The sequence below is a fragment of the Myotis nattereri genome (assembly GCF_964212035.1).
Source record: "Myotis nattereri genome assembly, chromosome: 2".
NCBI classification, from domain to species: Eukaryota; Metazoa; Chordata; class Mammalia; order Chiroptera; family Vespertilionidae; genus Myotis; species Myotis nattereri.
This window is the reverse complement of record NC_138076.1, coordinates 86,152,485-86,175,935: the sequence shown is the minus strand read 5'-3', so window position 1 is coordinate 86,175,935 and position 23,451 is coordinate 86,152,485. Positions and strand designations below refer to the sequence as shown.

The window sequence follows — 23,451 nt, the reverse complement described above, 5'->3', positions numbered from 1 at the left end:
TATTTCTAACTTTATTTTCTCTTAAAGCACATGTTAATATCAATGAAGATTTCATACAATTAAAAAACCAATGGATATACTGGAAACAGAAAAGTATTGCCTCCACACTATAAGTTGTAGTTATTTGGAAATGTGTCACATATTGTTTAAGCTGAATCTTCCCCTCTTTTAACATCATGTGTTAACATGTTTAGAAAGACAGACCTTAGTAGTTTGCAGGCTGGACCTTAATTGGATTTGTTTTCTTTGAAATACTTTCCAGTCACTAATAATTTATATGGATCCTTTTTTTTTCTTTTTTTTTTATCGCACAGAAAACAAGATAGTTAACTGATGGTAGGGACAATACTTTATTTTCTTAGTTTGAATTTTGGAAAATCAACTGAAAATAGTTTTGGCCGTCTTTTAAAAAAAAAATTAAAAAAACAACAACAAAAAACCATAAAAGTTTTTAAGAAGCAACATTAGTTTTTATGTAATTTTTAATCACCTTTATGAACTCTTGTCAGTTTGGACTATAAATGAATGATGTAATTGTTTTGGCCCTTTATTGAGATCCTTTAAAAGCAATGAACATTTTTCTAATTGTGATCTTATTTGACATCAAAAGATTACTAGTGCCCAGCCAGTGTGGCTCAGTGGTTGAGCATAGACGTATGAACTAGGAAGTCAGTTTGATTCCTGGTCAGGGCACATGCCTGGGTTGTGAGCTCAATCCCTAGTAGGGGGCGTGCAGGAGGCAACCAACCAATGATTCTCTCTCATCATTGATGTTTCTATCTCTCCCTCTCTTTTCCTCCATGAAATCAATAAAGACATGTATTTAAAAAAATACTACTAATAAACCTTTTTTCATCCTTTACACCAGCGGTTCTCAACCTGTGGGTCGAGACCCCTTTAGGGGTAGAATGACCCTTTCACAGGGGTCGCCTAAGACCATTGGAAAACATATATATAATTACATATTGTTTTTGTGATTAATCACTATGCTTTAATTATGTTCAATTTGTAACAATGAAAATACATCCTGCATATCAGATATTTACATTACGATTCATAATAGTAGCAAAATTACAGTTATGAAGTAGCAACAAAAATAATTTTATGGTTGGGGGTCACCACATCATGAGGAACTGTATTAAAGGGTCGCGGCAGTAGGAAGGTTGAGAACCACTGCTTTACACCCTCCTTTCCATTTTTCATAAACTAAACTTTTATTACAGAATTTAAGTAGCAATGCCCTGTTAGTTATTATGAGAACAAGGCTACTTTTCCATGAACAACATTTATAAGCCCACAAAGGCTGAATTGTTTTAAAAACCACGTTTACTTATAAAAAAAGATTTGCAGATTTACAATCTATTTTACTATAAAAGGAAATAGATTTTTACACATAATTATTTATAAACAAAATTTATTTTTAGCCCTGGCCAGTTTGACTCAGTGGACAGATCAAGGGTCTGCAGACTGAAGGGTCCAGGTTCGATTCCGGTCAAGGGCATGTAACCTGGTTGTAGGCTCGGTCCCCAGCCCTGGTTGGAGTGCATATGGGAGGCAACTGATTGATATGTCTCTCTCACATCAATAATCCTCTCTTTCTGTCTCTCCCCCTCCCTTCCACTCGCTCTAAAAATCAATAGAAAAATATCCTTGGGAGGATTAAAAACATTTTTTTCTTTAAATTTTTAAGAAGCTCAAATTTACTGATATAAAAATATACCTCACTGAAATATACTTACTTATAAAAACATACTGCCTTTGCCATGTGAAAATCTGGTGTTTAGTTCTCTAGATTTTCTTATTAGGGCTTTTTTCTGAGCTTCATCAAACCGATGCACCTTGAGATCCTTATCACGGTCAAATGGTATTCTTTCTTGAGGCTTATTTTTATCTTCAGCAGCCTTATTCTTTAATTTTTTTTGATGAATGTCCATAAGAGATTCTGATCTTTTCGATTCCTGGAGAAAGTCAGAAGAGTAGAAATAAAAATCTTAGTTTGTATAGATTATTGACAGAATATGATAGTGAAACAAAACATTTAAGTAGTAATGGTGAACATTAAGAGGGCTATTTACAACCCCAACAGGTTTTTCCAAAGCCAAGACAGCATCTATGAAGAAAATATGTATCAGAGGCTAATTCAATTAAACCAAAATGAAGACATCTACTAACTACATGCCATACACACATAAAGAGCAAGACAGAAAGGAAACAAATGTTTATATAATAGAAAAGCATTGTGTGATGTATCAAAATTGGAGTCCAAATAAGTACAAGGGCGAGAAAGAAAGAGCAATTACATCCTCACTTGGCAGCCTGGTTAAAGCTTTATGGATGTGCTGGTCCGTGAAGCCTACAGGAGTGCGTAGGAAGGGAAGGGCACTGCCAGGCTGAAGCAAAAACGACGACGGACCAGAAAAATAACAGTGCGGAGGTGCCGCAATCCAAGGCCCATTCCCTACGCAAGAGAATGTTTGTTCCTTTCAGTTTTGTTCTTTCTCTTACCTCCCTCATGTTCTTCCTTCTTAGGTGGGGCAGGTGTTCACATTTTAAGACATATATAGTGAGATGAGGTCTGAGCAAAGGCAATTGGTTTCATAAGTTAGAGATTTATTACAAATCTTACAGTAGTGATTAAAGTAAAAGACAGGATGGCCTGGATGGAAGAAGCAGAGAGTGGGATGCAGGAATAGATACAAGTAATACAGACTAGAAGCTTTCAAAGTGGGGTACATGTGTCTCTGGGGGCTACACAGAGTGGATTCCATGGGTACGAAGGCATGGATAATTTTACGGTTATCTACCCATGACTCTCAACTTCTTCTTGCAGGCTTACTTAAAATTAATTTGCCCAATAATGCGTCTTGTGAGAATGTCTCCCCTTTTGTTATAGCCTCTTCCCACTTAACAAAGGTGAGGCCTTTCAGAATCTTATTACAGAATACTGTGTAAGAGAGCAAGTCTTTAGGGCATCAAACAAAAATATCTGAAATACTAGTATGAGTGAAACTTCCTCTAATCAAGGAAGGGCTTTGTGTCCTTTTTGTCTTAAACATATTTCTCTCAGGAGTGTAATATCCTTTTGAAATGGGTGTTTTGGCTCTTATTGGAATGTTCTGAGTTTAGATATACTGAAGAGTAGGGCCATGAAAGATAGGGCACTTTCTGCTTAACACACCATCTCTTCCAGGTCCTGCACTATCAAAGAATGTACTTGAGAGCAAAGATTCACATGAAGACAGCCCAGTGAAAGCAAAATAACAAGGCACTGGTAAGAAATTTTAAAGGTGGCAGCATCTTATTTCATGCAGAAGACAAACTCATGGTATCTACCTACCTACTTTAGAATTCAGAAGTGTTACAGGAATGATCATAAACACATCTATTTGAGTGGAAAAATGAAGTCAGACTTTCTGGCAGAAAGTAAGTCTGACTTGGCTGATTTGACAACCAGAACTGACTTTGTCAATTAGGTTATGTGGTAGTTATTTCCTATAAATACATGAGCCCAATCTGAAGCTATAAGTCTTTAGCAGAATATACAAAAAATGCTGTATTAATAAATATTTAAGTTAGCACTATTTCCATTCTCCCAATCCTTTTTATTTCATAAATAAATCTTGGTCAAGTCTTTAGAAACAAATTGATTTGTAATTCAAGTACTTTCCAGTCCTCCCTCCCTCCTTTCCATTTCAGAGAGAAAGGGAAAAAGAGAGATAGAAACATCAATGATGAGAGAGAATCATTGATTGGCTGTTTCCTACATACCCCACACTGGGGATCGAGCCCCCAACCTGGGCATGTGCCCTGACCTGGAATCGAACTGTGACTTCCTGGTTCATAGGTCAATGCTCAACCACGGAGTTTTTCATTTTTAATAAAATAGGTAAAAAATTCAAATGATGCTAAACAAACAAACAAACAAACAAAAAAACAAAAAAAAAAACACGGAGAAACAGCTAACAACTTAAGGTCCAAATTCAGAAAACGTGGGTTGCAATGATGGTCCTGCTGTTTTCAACACTGGTGACCTTAGGCAAGTAATTTAAGCCCTCAGTGTCTCAGCTGTAAAATGGCAGTAATCCTATAAGGCAGTCCTTGGATTACGTCGGACTCGACCTACATCGTTTCGTGGTTACATCGCCATCTTCCATTTAATTATATTAAAAAAAAAAGTCCCGTCATTTCGATGTATGTACATATGTGCTTTATGTTTTTTATTATTTATTTCCCACAAGTAAAGGTCAGGAATTGTTATCTTTTAATTTTTTTTACCGTTTCACTTCATTACTGCTGTGTATGTGTTCCATGTGAGTGATGTAGGTGCTTATGTAAATGGGTTCTGACTTACGGACGTTGCACTGAGGAATGGATCTCTGACAAACCCTAGGACCTACTGTATAATAAAAGGCTAATATGCAAATAGACCGAATGGCAGAAGGACCAGTCGCTATGACGTGCACTGACCACCAGGGGGCAGATGCTCAATGCAGGAGCTGTCCCCTGGTGGTCAGTGCGCCCCTGCCACTCAGCCAGAAGCCAGGCTCACAGCTGGCAAGCACAACTGTGGTGGTGGGAGCTCTCCCGCCTCCACTGCAGGTGGACAGTAAGGAGCGAGGGGTCCTGGACTGAGAGAGGGATCCCGGACTGTGACATGGCACACGCTGGGCTGAGGGGACCGCCCCCCGACCCCCAGTGCACTAGTGTCATGCACCGGGCCTCTAGTAATAATAATGATTTTAAAATATTTGGATGAGAGAGGAGTTAAATGATCTAAAGAATACAAAGGATTTAGTACAGTGTTGGGCACATAAGAATCTCCCAATAAATATTAAGTGCTAGATTTACTGAGAATTTACTATATTGTAATCCTCACAATATCTCTGTAAATTAAATGTTATTATTCCCATTATACAGATTTGGAAAGAGAAAATGAGAAAATAAACTGATGGAATCAATGTGCAAAAAAATTGAAGTTGGCCTGGCTGGCGTGGCACAATGGTTGAGCACTGATGTATGAATCAGGAGGTCACAGTTCCATTCTAGGTCAGGGCATGTGCCCAGGTTGTGGGCTTGTTCCCCAGTGTGGGGTGTGCAGGAGGCAGCCGATCAATGATTCTCTCTCATCATTGATATCTCTATCTCTCTCTCCCTCTTCCTTCCTCTCTGAAGTCAATAAAAATATATTTTTAAAAATATTAAATAAAGCCCCCCCCCCCCCCCCCCAAAAAAAAAAAACAACAAATGAATAGCTCTGGCTGACGTGGCTTAGTTACTTGAGCTTTGTCCCATGCATTAAGAGATAGTGGGTTCGATTCCTGGTCAGGGTACATACCCAGGCTGCAGGATTGATTCCTGGTTGGGGCATGCAGGAGGCAACCAATCGATGTTTCTCTCTCACTTTGATGGTTCTCTGACTTCAATGTTTTTCTCTGTTTCTCTCTCTCTTCCTCCATCTCTCTCCTTAATAAACAAAACAAAACAAAATAAAAAAGACAAATGAAAAACACATTTGATGCTGAAACCTGTGTTTATGTAGTAGTAAGTAACTTTCATCTAAAGACCAGAAACTAACTGGGAAAAAAGTCTTTCATTAAGAGATTAAATTTACATTTTACTTTTTTACATTTAATAATTATACATCAAAGTTTGCAATATGTTTACATTGTTTTGATTAACTGAAATTATAACTTACTCCAGAAGTAAAAAAGTGCAAACATTTAAAGACAGATACAGAAAATTAAAAAAAACAACTTTCAATTTCAATTTATGTATATATATATTTGTTGCAGTAAAATAGGACTTATCAGATGTAATTATAAAGCTAAATTAGGATAAAATTCTGTGGCAGGAGAAAAATAAAATGATGAATTCAAGGAGAAAAAAGGATGAAATAAAATTTCCAACTGTTAGGAATTTCTTGTTTGTATATATATTTTAATAGATAATGATAAATATTGAATTGCAATGGTATGTAGATTCCACTTTAAACATTTAATAGAGCAATATAATATGCTATAAATTCATGGTAACTATTGAAACTTAGTTAATGAAAAATTTTAGATGTCAAGTAAAAAGTTTCTTTTAGGGGATACCAAGCAGAAACACCTGAAGACCTGATTAATTGAACAGAAATAGATTCCTGCCCTGGCCAGTGTAGCTCAGTTGGTTGAGGGTCCTTCCGTGCACTGAAAGATTACTGGTTCGATTTGCAGCCAGGGCACATGTCCAGGTTGCAAACTCCATCCCCAGTGGGTGTGGAGGGGCATGCCAGAGGGAGCTGATTTTTGTTCTACTCTCACATTTATATTTCTCTCTCTAAAAAAATCAATAAATATATATATTTTAAAAAGAAATAGATTCCTGAGCCCCATCATAGTAATTTAGTGAATGATAATTGTCAACTGTAGGTCACAGCAACCTGTGCTTTTAAAAACCACCCAGGTTCTTATTCAGGGTAACCATCAGATGTGCGACCCACTGTGTAGATCATTCTTTCTGGCAGAGAATGACAACACAAAAGAGAAGTGGAGTAGGGTTAATTCTAGGATGGGGAACTATAATGTCGTATAAATATAACTGTATGTAAATGCAAAGAAATTATACTATAAAAATTTGAACTTTAAGCACTATTTCTCCACATTTTCCTCTTTCCCCATTAATGAGAAAATAATAATTCATTAATTATACAACAATGATGGAGGTGTTGAGATAGGCTATCAAGAGTTGGAAGGGAAAGGCCTGAGATATTTTTTAAACAGCTGGAGAAAACAGAGAACAAAGTTTGGAGGAGATGAGAGAAAAATGAAGTTGTAGAGGCCCTACTTTACCTAGAACAGCGGTTCTCAACTTGTGGGTCGCGACCCCTTTGGCAGTCGAACGACCCTTTCACAGGGGTCGCCAAAGACCATCCTGCATATCAGATGTTTACATTACGATTCATAACAGTAGCAACATTACAGTTATGAAGTAGCAACGAAAATAATTTTATGGTTGGGTCACAACATGAGGAACTGTATTTAAAGGGCCAGAAGGTTGAGAACCACTGACCTAGAGCCCCTACTGAGAAACAGGATGAGCAAAACTGTACAAAAGGTAACAAAAAGCCAACAAAAATGGGGAAATAAAGATGGCGGGTTTTAATTAACTGATCCACAATGCAGACATTTCCCAACATACGATGTTTCAATTTAGGCTTTTTCGACTTTATGGTGCGAAAGTGATATGCATAATTAATTACGCGAGATATTGAACACTTTATTATAAAACAAGCTTTGTGTTAGATTATTTTGCCCAAGTATATGTGAATATAAGTGTTCTGAGCATGTTTAAGGTATGGTAGGCTAAGTTGTGATGTTTAATAGGTTAGGTATATTAAATGCATTTTTGACTTAATGGTATTTTCAACCTATGATGGGTTTATTGTGATGTAACCCCAGAGAAAGTCAAGGATCATCTGCTTTAGTAAATTTAGTAAATTAAGTATCAATGAAGACAGGGAATAGATCAAACCACTGGACTATTATAGCCAATTCAAACAATTCAAGGTCTCAAATTTGTCATATCGTTTCGGATGTACTGTCTAGATTAGCATCATCTGTACACTGTGACACACATTGACCAAACTACTGCTAGAATCATAAAAAAAACAATGAAAAACACCTAGAAGAGTCAATTCACTAAAAATCACATTGAAAGCCAGTTCATGTAGAGACTAATTTGCTGATTTACCTGATTTAATCGTTTAACAAAAATGCATGTTTTATAAAGCTTTATAAAAGCCAGGGCAATTTATGTTTACTGGGACAGTGTTATAGTAGCTTTTAAAAATTCATGCTAAGATCCTAGTTTTTTTATTTTGTCTGTTTAATGGTAATATTTTAAATAGTGCTTGATTTATCAAAACTAAGAATTATAAGGTGGTTTAGTCTTACGACTATTACTATTTTGAACAGCACATCTCACAAGTAACCAAAATTTCAGTATGAGATTAAAACCCTAATTTTCTGATGCATTTTAAAGTCAATTGCACACATCACTACATGTACCCTAAGTATTTCACCAACCATTTCATTAGCTAGAGTTCAATATTTGTTTACAAGCTTTTCTTTTAAGGTAAGTTTATACACAATGAAATGCACAAATCTTAAATTACATTTACTTAGTTTTAGAATTTAAACTCCTATCAAGATGTGGAACAATCCCATCACCCCAGAAAGCTCCGTATGCTCCTTTTTACTCAGTCACACATTTCCACTCCAACAACCACTATTGTGATTTTTTTTTTCCACCATAGATTCATTTTGCTTGTTCTAGAGCTTCACTTTAATGGAATCATGGAGGATGGACTTGTGTAGGAAGTCATTTTTCACTAAGCACGAGGACTTTGAGATTTAACCACATTGTCATTTGTAATTTGTTCCTTTTTTTGTATTTCATTGTATACAGTTTGGTTTTTCTTTCTCTTTGATGGGCACCTGGGATACTCACAAATTTAGCTATTATGAATAACATGTCTATGAATATTCTGTATAAGTCTTTTCTTGAAGCTACTATGAATAAAGCATGTTCAAGTCTTCATGTGGACATGTTTTCATCTGTCTTAGATGCCTAGGATGGAGTTGCAGGATCATAAGGTAGGTGTATGCTTAGTTTTATAAAAATGCCCATTTGGAAAAAGGCATGGCTTGTGGATTTTCAGTTATTCTTCTTTTATAACATATCTCAATATGGCTATAAATTTTGGCCAAAAGTACCACTTTATATTGCATCCCACATATTTGTATTTTAGTATCATTCAAGTATAGATATTTTCTAAATTCCATTAATCATGTCTTCTTTGATGCAAAGTTTAAATTTTGAATTTTTCTAATTTCTCGTTGTATAAGACTTTTAAGTTATTTGAATTTTAACTTAAATTCTGTGTGGTCAGAGAAGACGGCTTGAATGATTGTGACTTTCAATTTTCTTGAGACAATGACTTTTGAGTTCATCGGTTTTCATATATGCTCCATGGCAGTTGAGTTTTTTGTCAGTTTCCAAAAATGTTTCCTGTGTGCTTAAGCTTCACTGTCTACAGATGTCCAATAAATCATTCTCATTATATTTTTAATGTTTATGGGACTTTTTGTTAACTAGTATCTTAGAAACAGAAGGCAATTTCCCTGAACACCTGAACACCTTCCAGGGGCCAATGGGTTAAGTGACTGACATTTATTCTTTGAGCTGGAACACCATTTTTCTTTCTTCTCTTGAGTAAGAGAATGTAACAAAATGATGATATGCCAAATGAATACTGACCATTCAGTTTATACATTTAGATTGAACCATATTTTAAAAACATCTTTCTCCCATTTTTTTAAAAATATATTTTACTGATTTTTTACAGAGAGAAAGGGAGAGAGACAGAGAGTCAGAAACATCGATGAGAGAGAAACATCAACCAGCTGCCTCCTGCACATCCCCCACCAGGGATGTGCCCGCAACCCAGGTACATGCCCTTGACCGGAATCGAACCCGGGACCCCTCAGTCCGCAGGCCGACGCTCTATCCACTGAGCCAAACCGGTTTCGGCTATCTTTCTCCCATATTTAAATCTTCGCATAAAATACTACAAATCTGCTTATAATTAAAAAATATATGAATTGAGGTTCTCTAGGAGTTAGTAGGGCTTTTAATTCCTGATCACGTGCTACTGAACGCTAGGAATTGAATTTCTTATATATGACTTAAGTGAAAAAATTAACTAAGAATATTCCAAAAAGGATTTTACATAAATATATATACAACAGAGTTCAGACATGTAAAAGGAAGACAAACAAGCAAAAGAAAAAACGAGGAGCATTAAAAGATAGAAAAAAGTTAAAGGTTATATATTTTATTCTGACTTACATTGTATGAGGACACCTGCTCAGCCAATCTCTTTTCCCTTCCTGACAATATATGTTCTTCATCTTTCTTATTGAATGATTTCCTTGCTTCTTTTGTCTCCTGAGGAATGAACACAGATAACACATTACTGAACCACATAATTAAGAGAAAGTAAAAAAGAAATACTACTATTTTCACTCAGATTGAATAATCAGAGACTAAACTAAACCAGGCTTGTTGAACCTCTTTCCATTAGAAATGTTAATATACTCGGTAAGATTTCTATTTGTATTCTAAAATTTTCTTGAAAACAAGAAAAAACAAAAAACACCACAACTCTATCAACTAACCGGAAGAATCACCTATTTCCTGAACTCAGACATGAGTCTGACAAACAATGATGAAATGTAAAAGATAAAATAAGGCTTAAAAAGAAATCTTGTATTATATTTTCAAAACTTGGAAAATCACTCTTGAGGAAACAAATTAAAAAAAATAAAATAAAAGGTGTACAGACTGGAAAAGAAAAATAAAACCATATTCACAGATGACAAACCGTCTAGGTAGAAAACCCCAAGGAATAAACAGAAAAACTGGAACTAGTAAGCAAGTACAGCAAAGCTGTAGGACACAAGGCCAATATACAAAATACACCAACAATCATTAATTGGAATTCAAAATTAAGACAACCATTTATCATAGCACACACACAAAAATAAAGTTTGTACTTAGATACATTTCCAACAAATTTTAGTTAGAAAAAATAAACAATTAGCAACCATTTTTCAAAGCATACTTTTATACTGTTGCTATTTGCTTATGAAAACCAATGAGGCTCTTATACAATTTTATCTTATTAATGGACTAAAACAACATTTTATTTAATAAAGTACATTAAAAACACAGAAATAGTTCAATTCTTACTTTTCCATAAAACATTTCCCAGAAAACATATACTTCTAATTGTAAATATTCAGAAAAAAATGATGTTATGGTAGATGGATATAAAAACCTGACCATTTAAGACTTAATAGATATAGTCAAAACTGGGAGGTGAGAATATAACAGATCTTATTTAATTAACTTATGCATCACCCTTCCACTTCTTCCTAAGGAGCAATTTTACTTTTTTTAGGTAATGTCAGCAAAGTGAATGTGATAGGGGAGATGGCATGCTGCAGAATCAAATATAAAAAAGTAAGATGAAGTGAAGAGACCCTATTAAAAAGGAAGTTAAAAAAAGGGAAAGGACTAAGATCTGTTACAAAAATAAAAAATTGGTCATGAACTTTACACAGGATCAAAAATATCAGGAAACAAATAGCTTTGTGATAATATATAGTTTGTTCCACAAATACATATAATTCTGTGGTACTATCTGCTATAATATAGTACCACATAAAGTTTGAAGGGTATTATATACCTTTAATAGTTCAATGTAAACATAGAACAACACATCTTCAGCCCTGAAAAGAATGACCAGATCTAAACAACTCAAGTCACTGGGCCTATAATCACTTATGTTCAGGTTGTATTGCCTATCCAGGGGTGGGCAACCTTTTTGTGAGTGCGTGCCAAAACCAGCAAAATCTCCGACTCAAAATTCTTCTGCGTGCCAACCCTAATTTTTTGAGAACATGTTACGCCTACTTGATATCTCTTAAGGTGTACGTATGTTAAGAACCTTGAATAAATAATAAAATTCATTCGAGTGACAAAAACACAGTATATGATGATGAAAAATACATTTATTTTTTAATGTATACATGTACACTGATAGTCCGACAGAAAACTTTATGACTCCGTTTGATATTATCAGTGGGACTTTTGCTGCTGCATCACTGATGACAGAGATTTTACATCAGGTTTATATTTCGTGACCTTCAGAGATATGCACGAGCTACTACTTTCATCCGTCAGGCTACTCTTATTATGAGACTTAACAAAATTCATCACTGAGAACAAAGATTCACAAGCGTATGTGTATGAATCCAAAACACTGGTCGGATCTAGGAAGGCAGGGAGAGTTAAGGCAGAGGCATAGAAATTGCTCTTCCCCTCTCTCGTCAATCCATGTCTAAGATCTTTAAGATAACTTGCTATGTAAAATTATTTATTTATCTAAGATGCACCTACACTAAATTTATCTGAAAAATAAAAAATAAAAAAGTTGATATTAAGAAAAAAATTGTAAATGGAAGATTATAAGAGAGGGTTTCGCGTGCCAGCAAAAGTTACTGGTGTCCCATGTTTGGCAGGCGTGCCAGGGGTTGTCCACCCCTGGTCTAGTTTCTATTGACTCCATTTTCCTGTGATATTTCCTCTGAAGACTCCCTGCATATCTGGCTATAGGCTAGACACCTACTAATCTACAATGAAGGACAGAAAAGTGCATAAATAAATGTAGGCACAAGTAAAAAGTCCGTGTAAGCAAGGGAGTTAATTTTATTTTTGGAGGTAATCATAAAGGCTAAATTAGAAAAACACCAACATTATTTTTATAAGAGACCAGGTAAGAAAGATTACTTCGGAATCATAACTTTTGAAATAGTACCGTTAAATAATTCTGCCTTATGCCTTTTCAAAATAGAGCCAACATGGACAGAAATACATGAAAAACCACTTTCACCTTGGCTTTCCTTTCCCTGTCAGCTGGAGTATCTGTCCACACTGATCGATCTCCAGATTTGGTGTCTGTTCTTCTCTTAAAAGTTCTGGGCCCAAGACCAAAGTCTTTCAATTCCGGAGGAAGCTCAGTCATCCAGGACTCCCTTGTAATTGGTTTAGCTGAATCCTTTAAGAGAAACAAAAAGAACTGATGTTTTTATCATTATTTTACCAATTTTTAAAATCTAATTTATTGTTCTTTTGACTTTGTTATCTTTTGCCATACTCAAATGTTTCAGTAGGCAAATTTTTCAGTCTTTTCCTTTTATAGTTTAGGACTACCCAGCTCCTAAATTTTCTTTATTTGTATACATACATACCTGTACATATACAGGGTGGGGCAAAAGCAGAGGGACAGTTTTTTGTATGGAAAATAATACAATCTACACTAATAAAAGAGAAAAATGGTAATTGGCGTACGACGATACCCTTTTCATTGGCTAATCAGGGCTATATGCAAATTAACTGCCAACTATGATTGGCAGTTAATTGCCAACTAAGATTGGCAGTTAACTGCCAACTAAGATTGGCAGTTAACTGCCAACATGATGGCGGCTAATTTGCATATGTAGGCACAATGCAGGGAGGCGAAAGGGAAAGCAGGAAGAAGCCCCCTGCCACTGACAGTGATCGGAAACCCAGGGGGGAGCTAAGAGCTGGGGGGCAGGGCAAAGGCGGCCCTGGGGCCATGATCGGAGAATCAGGCGCCTTTGCCGCCCTGGCCAGTGATAGCAGGAAGTAGGGGTGGAGCCAGCAATGGGAGCTGGGCACGGTCGAAGCTGGCAGTCCCAGGAGCTAGGGGTCCCTTGCCTGGGCCTAAAGCGAAGCCCACGATCGCGGCGCCCCCCGCTGCCACTGCGGGTCCCCGCTGCCCGGGCCAGACGCCTAGGCCAGAGGCGTTAGGCCTGGGCAGGGGCGGAGCCTGCAACCGCGGGGAGCTGGGGGTCCCCTGCCCAGGCCTGACACCTCTGCCGGAGGCCTCAGGCCTGGTCAAGGGGCCGATCCGGTGATTGGTGATCGGAGGGTGATGAGGGTCAACTCCTCTGCCGAGGCATCAGGCCTGGGTGGGGGGCGGAGCCGGGGATTGGGGGGAGATGATGGTCCCCTTGCCCAGGCCTGAAGCCTGGGTCAGAGGCGTCAGGCTTGGTTGGGGGGTGGAGCAAGTGATCAGAGGGAGATGGGGGTCCCCTGCCCAGGCATGATTCCTGGGCCAGAGGCCTCAGGCCTGGGCGGGGGCCAGAGCCAGTCATCGGGGGGAGATGGGGGTCCCCTGTCCAAGCCTGACACCTCTGGCGGAGGCGTCAGGCCTGGGCAAGGGGCCGATCAGGTGATCAGAGGGTGATGGGGGTCTACGCCTCTGGCTGAGGCATCAGGCCTGGGTGGGGGGCAGAGCCGGGGATTGGGGGGATATGATGGTCCCCTTGCCCAGGCCTGAAGCCTGGGTCAGAGGCGTCAGGCCTGGGCTGGGGACAGAACCAGTGATGGGGGGAAATGAGGGTCCCCTGCCCAGGCCTGACGCCTCTGTCAGAGGCATCAGGCCTGGGCAAGGGGCCGATCCTGCTATTGGAGGGTGATGGGGGTCAACGCCTGAGGGCTCCCGGTATGTGAGAGGGGGCAGGCTGGGCTGAGGGACACTCCCCGCCCCCCACCCCCACCCAGTGCACGAATTTCATGCACCGGGCCCCTAGTACATAATAATACAACCCCTGACAGGTGGTTAGAGCATTGGCCCATTAACTGAAGGTTGCGAGTTCGATTCCTGGTCAAGCGTATGTACCTGGGTCGCAGGTTTAATTCAGGCCCTGGTTGGGGTGCTTACAGGAGGCATCCAATTGATATGTCTCTCTCACATTTAGTTTCTCTCTTTGTCTCTCTCTCTCTCTCTCTCCCTCTCTCTCTACCTCTCTCACCCTCCTTCCCTTCCACTTTCAAAAAATCAATGGAAAAAACATCCTCGGGTGAGGATTAACAACAACAACAACAACAACAACAGAAGAATAAACTAGCCCTGGCTGGGTGGCTCAACTGGTTGGAGCACTGTCCTGTGCAATGAAAGGGGGTGGGTTCAATCCTCAGCTGGGGAGGCAACTGATTGATGTTTCTCTCACATCGATGTTTTTCTCTCTCCCTAAATATCAATAAACATATTCTCGAGTGAGGATTAACAAAAAAAAGAATGAACCATATTTTGCATATTCACCACTGTAAATCTACTTTTGCCCTACCCTGTATATGTATTTTTTAATGTCTATGTTTAAAATTTAGATTTTTAATTTAGTTAGCCTGTTTTTCAGAGTAGAGTATATTTAAAACTTACATCATCTCCTTTAATCAGTTTTTCTTTCATTCTCTGGGCTCTTTTATCAAACTCTGCTGTTACACTATAGTTAAGTGGTCCTTTTGCAGGCATTGGTCCAACAATGTCCTCATCTTCACTGCTATCCGTTTCCTTTGGAAATAAGACATCTTTAAACCAAGAGGTTATAGAATATAATCCCAAATTACTTAAAATTTAATTGATATAATTACTTAGAGACAATAAAACAAAAAAGCAAACAATACATTGTCCAACACACTAAACTGAAAATGAGAAGCCAGAATCATAAACCCAAACCCAATCTAGGTTTTAAGTCATTCTGGTATTTTGGATGGGTTAATTTTTAAAAAACAAAAAAAGGTGAGTTATTTATTTAGAAATACAATAGAAAATATGTACCCTACTGGTTTATATTTTGTGCTGTAGAGTTAGGTAGACCAAGTTTCAAGGCCTCAATTTGCCTATGACCTCAGGCCTGTAATTTGACATTTCTAGGCTTGTTTTGTCATTTAGATGAGGATTAAAACAGCTTCAACTAATAACTACTCTGTTGCTAAGAGAACACTAGTTTTGTTCATCCTCTTTGAAACCATGCTCTTCTCAGGAAACTGGGATCTTCTCTAATTCCTGAGGGAAAATGTTGATAATTCTAAGTCAAACACGTTGGTTTTATTTCTCTTGACCACTTGACCAAAGAAATGTGAGAAGCGGTCTATGGGAAACCTTGGAAGGCTTCCCTCCCCAGTACTGAAGGGCCTCGGGTTCAATTCCTGATCAAGGACACATACCTCGGCTGCAGGATCGATCCCCAGTGCAAGAGGCAACCAATCGATGTGTCTCTCTTACATTGATATTTCTCTCTCTCTCTCTCTCTCTCTACTTGTCTCCCCCTCCCTCCCTTACATTCTCTCTAAATATCAGTGGGAAAAATATCCTTGGATGAGGATTAACAACAAAATAAAATAAAAAGTAAAAAAGGGATACAGGACAATGGCCATTCCCCTTCCATGTCTGGACATTGCCATCTGCATGTGAATCTTAGTACTCTGGCAGTCTTGATATATAAGGGGTCAGCCTAAGGCAGTGATGGAGAACCTTTTGAGCTCGGTGTGTCAGCATTTTGAAAAACCCTAACTTAACTCTGGTGCCGTGTCACATACAGAAATTTTTTGATATTTGCAACCATAGTAAAATAAAGATTTATATTTTTGATATTTATTTTATATATTTAAATGCCATTTAACAAAGAAAAATCAACCAAAAAAATGAGTTCACATGTCACCTCTGACACACGTGTCATAGGTTCGCCATCACTGGCCTAAGGGGGGTTAACTGTAGATGATAGAGAAGATGGAAAAAAAATCAGTGATCTCATTAAGCTGTTGAATTAACAAACCCTGGAATGACCCTACCCCTAGACCTCTTATTATGTATGAAACACTTTTTCCTTATTTTGAGAACATAGATTATATACCAACCTGGAAATTATCAAAACCCATTTGCCAACTATATAAATTAAGACAATTCCATTTTGAGTTGAATTTTCTGTTATTTACAGCTAAAAGCATTCTAGCTGACATACTATCCCCTAGGATTGTTTTTCGGATTAACTTTAATTCATGCTGATATAAGTAAATTATGCACATATGGGTTTATATTGTACTTTGCAGTGTCTGGTTTGTGGCAAGGGCTCAACAAATGTTAACCATTATTATTATTATTATTATTATTATGTATGCCTCAATTTGGGGGTATATGTTATGAATGAGAGACTAAGAGAAGCCTCTCTTTGAGGAAATATGAAAACAGAAAAAGGAGGGAAATTCCAAAGCAAAGAATTCAGAACCAAGATTATCTTGAACAGGTATGCTATGGTGTCATCTCTAAAACTACTGTGGCCCTCTGCTGTGTAACTGTGTTTCACTGCTCTGTATGAATTCTTTCAATGTTACTAGCATCTGTGGATTTCCCTTTCTTTAAGCTCAGCAGTGTATTAATTTTGTTGCAATCTTATTTTCCCCCAGCACTCCTTTGTGATGTGGCTGGGAAAGCCTAGCCTGAACCTATGAGAGCTCAGCCTTCCATTTGACTAGAATCCTACCTCTGATAATTTATTCCTATATTTAAGCACCTTGTTAGAAAGGATTCCCATACTCAGTGTAAATTCTTCATGAGTAGTGGAGGTGGTAATAATACTAATACTAATAGTAATATTAATAGTAATAATAATAATAATTATTATAAATTAAATACCCACTGTTCTAATTTATCCTTACAACAGCTCTGTAAGATAACGACCTGTATGCTACCAATAAGAAAACTAAGCTCAGCCAGGATTCAAAGCTCTTGCCTACCTCTCTCCCTTAACTCTTTCCTCATTCTCTCCACTCTAACCATTCTAATTGTTTTTAAATAATTCTTTATTGTTGAAAGTATTATGTATGTCCCCTTTTTCTCCCCATTGGCCCCCTCCAGGCCCCCTCTCGGTCTCTCCCCTATACTAAATTTTTTAAAACCCTTTCTCCCTCTCCGTACTTTTTTTGCTTTCAAATAAGCTATCTGTACTCGCTGGACCAATCTTTCCTGTCCTTTTTGCTAAGGTAGTTCCTACTCATCCATCTTCAGTTTAGACATTTTCTCAGAGAAAAAGACTTCCTCATTTCTTCAGATTAGATTTCCCTGTCATGGTGCCACTATATTTTGTCTCACCTTTTGAATCACTCATATTAGGCAGTATTTGTTTACTGTATATATTCCCCATTACACTAAGCAATGAGAGCAGGGACTGTGTCTGACTTATTCATTCAGCAAATACTTTGAATGTCTACTAGAGATAAGACAAAAATCTCTGTCCTCAATGGACTCATTCTCACAAGGAGAAGTTAATAATAAACAAAAAGAAGCAGTAAAGTAAATGGTATCTTAGGTAGTGATAAATACTATGGAGAAAATTAAAGGAGGGAAGGGGATAGAAGTAAAGGGAAAAGGAGTTAGCAATTTTAAATTAGGAGGTCAGAAATAACCTCTCTTAGGTGACAGTCCAGCAAAAACCTGAGAGAAGACAAAGACATCTAGGGAAGGCCATTTTGGAGAGACTTAGCAGGTATAAAGGCTCAGGGGTAGATGCCCACCTGCTTATTTGAGAAGGTACGGCAAGGAGCCCAGTGTGGTCAGACCAAACTAGAGAGAAAGTCAAGGAGCTAATGGAGGCCAGATTGTGAAGGGCGCTGTAAGGGCTTTGGGTTTAAGCAGAGGAAGAACAATTTATGGTCCTGAGTGTGTGACATGATCTGCCTTTGTTTCACGCAGGCAACTCTAGTTGCTGCATTGAGAAGAGGTAATTGAGGAATAAGGGCTAAAGCATGAAAACCAATAAAAGAGGTGAAATATGATGTTGATTTGGACCAGGGTGGTAACAGAAGTGGCTGGATTCGGAATGACTTTGTAGGTAGGAACAAAATAATTTGTTGACAGATTAGTTTCTGTGACTATATGCTTGACACACTGTAGGAGCTCTATAACGTTGTTGAAAGAATGAGTAAATGATTCTGAAGTTCATGATCTTAACCACTGCATAGTATTTCCTTTAATAACAACCTCAGTGTAACTGCTGAATACTCAGTAAAGATAAACATACAGGAAGCCACACAGAATAGCAGAATAAACAGGTGATTTAAAGGCTTAAGAACTGGGGCTTTAATAAGAAAAAATGCACAATCTTGTGTATATTAGCCAATTTTTCTGGTTTCTAGCATCTGTAAGATGTGATCATATCTATTTCATAACATCTATTTCATAACAACATAGAGAAGATATATCCATATGAGTAACATGCATTAAAAATTATAAAGCACGCCGAAACCGGTTTGGCTCAGTGGATAGAGCGTCGGCCTGCGGATTGAAAGGTCCCAGGTTCGATTCCGGTCAAGGGCATGTACCTGGGTTGCGGGCACATCCCCAGTAGGAGATGTGCAGGAGGCAGCTGATCGATGTTTCTCTCTCATCGATGTTTCTAACTCTCTATCTCTCTCCCTTCCTCTCTGTAAAAAATCAATAAAATATACTTAAAAAAAAAATCCTCATCAGAGGAAAAAAAAAAAAATTATAAAGCACTGTACAAATCTCAGCTTGTGTTGAAGATCTGGCTTCCAACAAGGGAACAGTCTTCACTCTCGACTCCAAAATCACTTGATCTATCTTTTCATAAAATTACTTATCCGCCAGTGCCTTTGCTATATACAGGTACCAGAGCTAGGTAAGAGAGAGTTAATTCCAAGGTAAAGATCATTATTTAAAAATTCCTCAGCTTTCTCTGTTCTGGGTCAGATCACGTTGATTCCTTACATTTTTCATCATGTTCTATTTTCTAGCACTCTGAAGCTTCCTTTCAAGGATTATCATGAAAATGTAATACCCTTCCAACATTACATATTATTTTTCTAATAGAATCTCAGGTCTTATAATATAATTGATTTATCTACCTATGCTATAATCCTCAATTAATCTGAATATGACTGTCTTACATCACATTTGAGTCCATTAACTGTAGTCATTACTATTATTTAAAAATTATGTAAAGTCTTGAGTTTGTTACAGCTTATCCTTTAAACAAAAATTTTCCAAACCTTAGAGTTGAAATATAATGGTTCTTGGTGTCCTGGATCATCTCTGCCTTTGTCACTTTTCTGTGCAGATTTAATAAAACCAGGTGGTAATGCAGGACCTATTATAGGCCTGAAAAATAAAATGTACCTTTATCATTTTCCCCTGACTTTAAAAAGCAGTTGTCAGAATAAAATTCACAAAAATGATAAAAAGCCAGAAAATGAAAAATGTTGATGAGAATTTTATTTAACACTAGAGGCCTGGCTCACGACATTCGTGCACTGGGTGGGGTGGGGTGGGGGTCCCTCAGCCTGACCTGCACCTCTCAAATCTGGGAGTTTCTGTCTGTCTTTGCAATCATATGAGTGAATTGTCTGAGACCCCAACTCACTTTGGTTTGTTGCTCACAGAATAATAGAGGCATTTTTTTTTCTTTGCTCCATTGGTGGAGATTTCCTGGAAGTTTTAGGATAGCTTCCCTATAATTTTTGCTAGACACTCTGATTTTACTTATGTCTCTCACCTTTGCTTTCCCTCCACCCCCACCGCAACAGCAACTTGCTCCAGGCTCACTTTGCTCTAGTGTCTAGGACAGGGATGGAGAACCTTTTGAGCTCGGCGTGTCAACATTTTGAAAAAACTTAACTCTGGTGCCGTGTCACATATAGAAATTTTTTGATATTTGCAACCATAGTAAAACAAAGACTTATATTTTTGATATTTATTTTATATATTAAATGCCATTTAACAAAGAAAAATCAACCAAAAAAATGAGTTCGAGTGTCACCTCTGACACATGTGTCATAGGTTCGCCATCACTGGTCTAGGAGATCCGTCTGCCACCAGAACTACGATTCCCAGCATTCCTGGTGCTCCCTGCGATCTTGGTTTTCCCTTCCTGCTCTGTCTCTGTTCCATGGCCTCCCACTCTGCCAAGCTCTCACTCTCTGCTCTCACTCTGGCGGCTTGGGGAGGCAATTTCCCTAAGCCGCTCCACTCTCCACCGGCTGTCACGCTCTGCTCTCCACCCAGCACCTGTGTATGCAAATTACCCGCCATCTGTGTTGGGTTAATTTGCATACTCACTCCTGATTGGCTGGTGAGCGTAGCAGAGGGATGATAAATTTACATGTTTCTCTTTTATTATATAGGATATTTTTATTTAGAATTTAGAATTTTCCCACTTAATATAAAAAAATCTAATTTTTGCATTTTTATTTCTATTTCTTAGTCAATGGTTAGATACTAAATCTGTAATTCTCAATCTTTATGGCAGTGGCGTATACCCACTTCCTAAAAGAACTATCTATATAGGTATACTAGAAGCCCGTTGCAGGAAGATTCCTGCAAGAATAGGGCTTTGCTCCCATCTCTGCCGCTCCTACCCCGCCCTTCTCTGCCGCTGCTACTCCGCCTGTCTCTGCTGCTGCTACCATGCCCTTCCTGCGGCTGCTACCCCGCCTGTCTCTGCTGTTCCTACCCTGCCCTTCTCTGCCGCTCCTACCCCGCCTGTCTCTGCTGTTCCTACCCTGCCCTTCTCTGCCGCTCCTACTCCGCCTGTCTCTGCTGCTGCTACCATGCCCTTCCTGCCGCTGCTACCCCGCCTGTCTCTGCTGTTCCTACCCCACCCGTCTCTGCCGCTGCTACCCTGCCCCTCTCTGCCACTGCTCTCCCGCCCCTCTCTTCCGCTTCTCTCCTGCCCGTCTCCGCTACCTCGGCTCTGTTGCTTGGCTTTCTTCTACGGTGTCTTTAGTCTTTGCTCCCAGCTGGTACATACAAATTAGCTGCCATCTTTGTTGGCGGTTAATTTGCATATCACGCTGATTAGCCAATGGGAGGCGTAGCAAAGGTACGGTCAATTACTATGTTTGTCTATTATTAGATAGGATAATAGCCTAAGCCAGTGGTCGGCAAACTGCGGCTCGGCAAACCATGGCTCGCGAGCCACATGCAGCTCTTTGGCCCCTTGAATGTGGCTCTTCCACAAAATACCGACTTCTGCGCATGGGCCACGGAGTTTCAATCACACTGTACATGCGCACCCGCATGTGGTATTTTGTGGAAGAGGCACACTGAAGGGGCCAAAGAGCCGCATGTGGCTCACGAGCCGCGGTTTGCCGACCACAGGCCTAAGCGACTGGCCAACCAGCCAACTGGCTGATCGGCCGGTAGCTATGATGTGCACTGACCACCAAGGGGCAGCCGTTCAACGCAGGAGCTGCCAAGCTGAGGTCACTTGGCAGCGGCGGTTGTGGGTTCTCGGGTGACGCACCTGGAACCAGAGAGGAGGGAGCCCGATTCCGATTCTGGGGTGCGTCACTGAGAACTACCCTCTCACAATCCGGGACCCCTCGGGGGATGTGGGAGAGCCGGTTTTGGCCTGACTCCCACAGGCCAGGACCAGGGACCCCACTGGTGCACTGGGCCTCTAGTTTTAAATAAAAATGGTAATTAAAGAGTTATTATTATGGACTAAAGCTTATGAGGATGTTTTTCTATTTTGTGCCATGGTTTTCACTTTCAATATTCACTGTCCACTGAAAAATACATTAGGGGCATTATAATTACAGTCCAAACTTCTGAAGTATAAACTGAGTTTGAAGGACATGTACAGCACATGCACACAACAGATGTTAGTAACTTAGGTTACACGTATCAAAAATCTAAGCCTTGTCCTCACTAATCTAAAAATGATGTGAAGTGTACAGAAAGAGTGCATTTGAGAAAAAGGAAAAGGTGCTGTGCTGACCACATTCCACCAGTGTAACTTTGTTTCCATAGAGTAACTTTGCCAGATATGTCACTCCATTTTCTAGGTGAGCAAAATAATGCTCAAAGGCAACACACCCTAAGTGGCAGAGCTGAAGTTTGAACCCTGGACCACTTAATGAAAAGTTCCTTTTCTTTTAAACTGTCCTATTGCCATATACTGAGGGAACAACCATCAGTCCAGAAGGGAGAACTGCCTAACTTCTGGGTCTTAAAAAGAGAATACTTTGTATAGAAGAAAAATAAAAGACATTTTCTACTCTTGTTCATACTTTCAGATTTCTTTATCCTTTCTTTCATACCAATGTCTTTTTCCAGAGATGTCACTGAGTCATTATTACAAAGCAAGATGGTGAAATCCTAAGCTGAATTTTCCAGGTTGCACTGTGCTCAATGAGAGCCTCCCAGACAAGCTCCCTGGCAGAGGAAAAACAGTACTGACAATCAGGTCTGGGTTCTGATCCTAGCCATTTCATAACCTCTTGTCTTGGTTCATAAAACCTCTTTGAGCCAAAACAATTTTGTATATAAAAAACAGGGAAGTTTGGCACTGTTAGAAAGATCAAATTAGTTATCAAAAGATATAAGGAAATACTCCATGGATTTTTTTCTGAGTACAATTATTAGCAATTAAGGCTTAATTCTATGGCCTCAGGGAATTTGTAAAGAGAAAATTACTGGTATATGAAATCTTAAAATATAGTAAAAGAATATAATCATGACATGTTATGGTTGTATAAAAGGTTTCTGCCTACATTATACGCTACCACCTATTTATATTTTTTTCATTTTTTTTTTTTCAGTGTCAGGCCGTCAACCATCCAGGTGCCCACGGCCAGGACGCTGGGCGTAGGCGAGCCTCTCTGCTCTCTGCCACCTAATGACGCAGGCGCAACACGGCAGCCACACCTGCAACGCCTCTAGGGGCAGTCACCTATTTATTTTACACATGTATTTTATTACTGCCAAAATATAATTCTCAAAAAAGATACTGCTATACATCTGATAATTTATTTTCCTAAAAGAAATATTGTATTCTCAACAAATTTTCTATAACAGGACAGATAAGATATTTTAGGCTTTGAGGGCCACATTTGGGTCTCGGCTGTATATTTGTGTTTGTTTTTTAATGGCTCTTTAAAGATCATTCTTAGCTTGGGGGCCATACACAAACAGACAGTAGATTGTCTATCCCTGTATTTCTGAAAACAAGGAGCTGACAA

General features: G+C 38.9%; 1 protein-coding gene across 2 annotated transcripts in view; it reads right to left on the bottom strand.

Moving 5' to 3' along the window:
• Window positions 1-23,451, bottom strand: part of GPALPP1 (GPALPP motifs containing 1) — a 36,034-nt gene that overhangs the window by 5,872 nt on the left and 6,711 nt on the right. For both annotated transcript variants that reach the window (XM_081082768.1, XM_081082769.1), the window contains exons 4-8: window positions 19,480-19,588; window positions 14,855-14,986; window positions 12,500-12,664; window positions 9,892-9,990; window positions 1,740-1,958 (exon numbers count right to left, since the gene is read on the bottom strand). In XM_081082768.1, coding sequence (XP_080938894.1) covers window positions 1,740-1,958; window positions 9,892-9,990; window positions 12,500-12,664; window positions 14,855-14,986; window positions 19,480-19,588 — 724 coding nt within the window. The remainder of the gene's footprint in view (window positions 1-1,739; window positions 1,959-9,891; window positions 9,991-12,499; window positions 12,665-14,854; window positions 14,987-19,479; window positions 19,589-23,451) is intronic.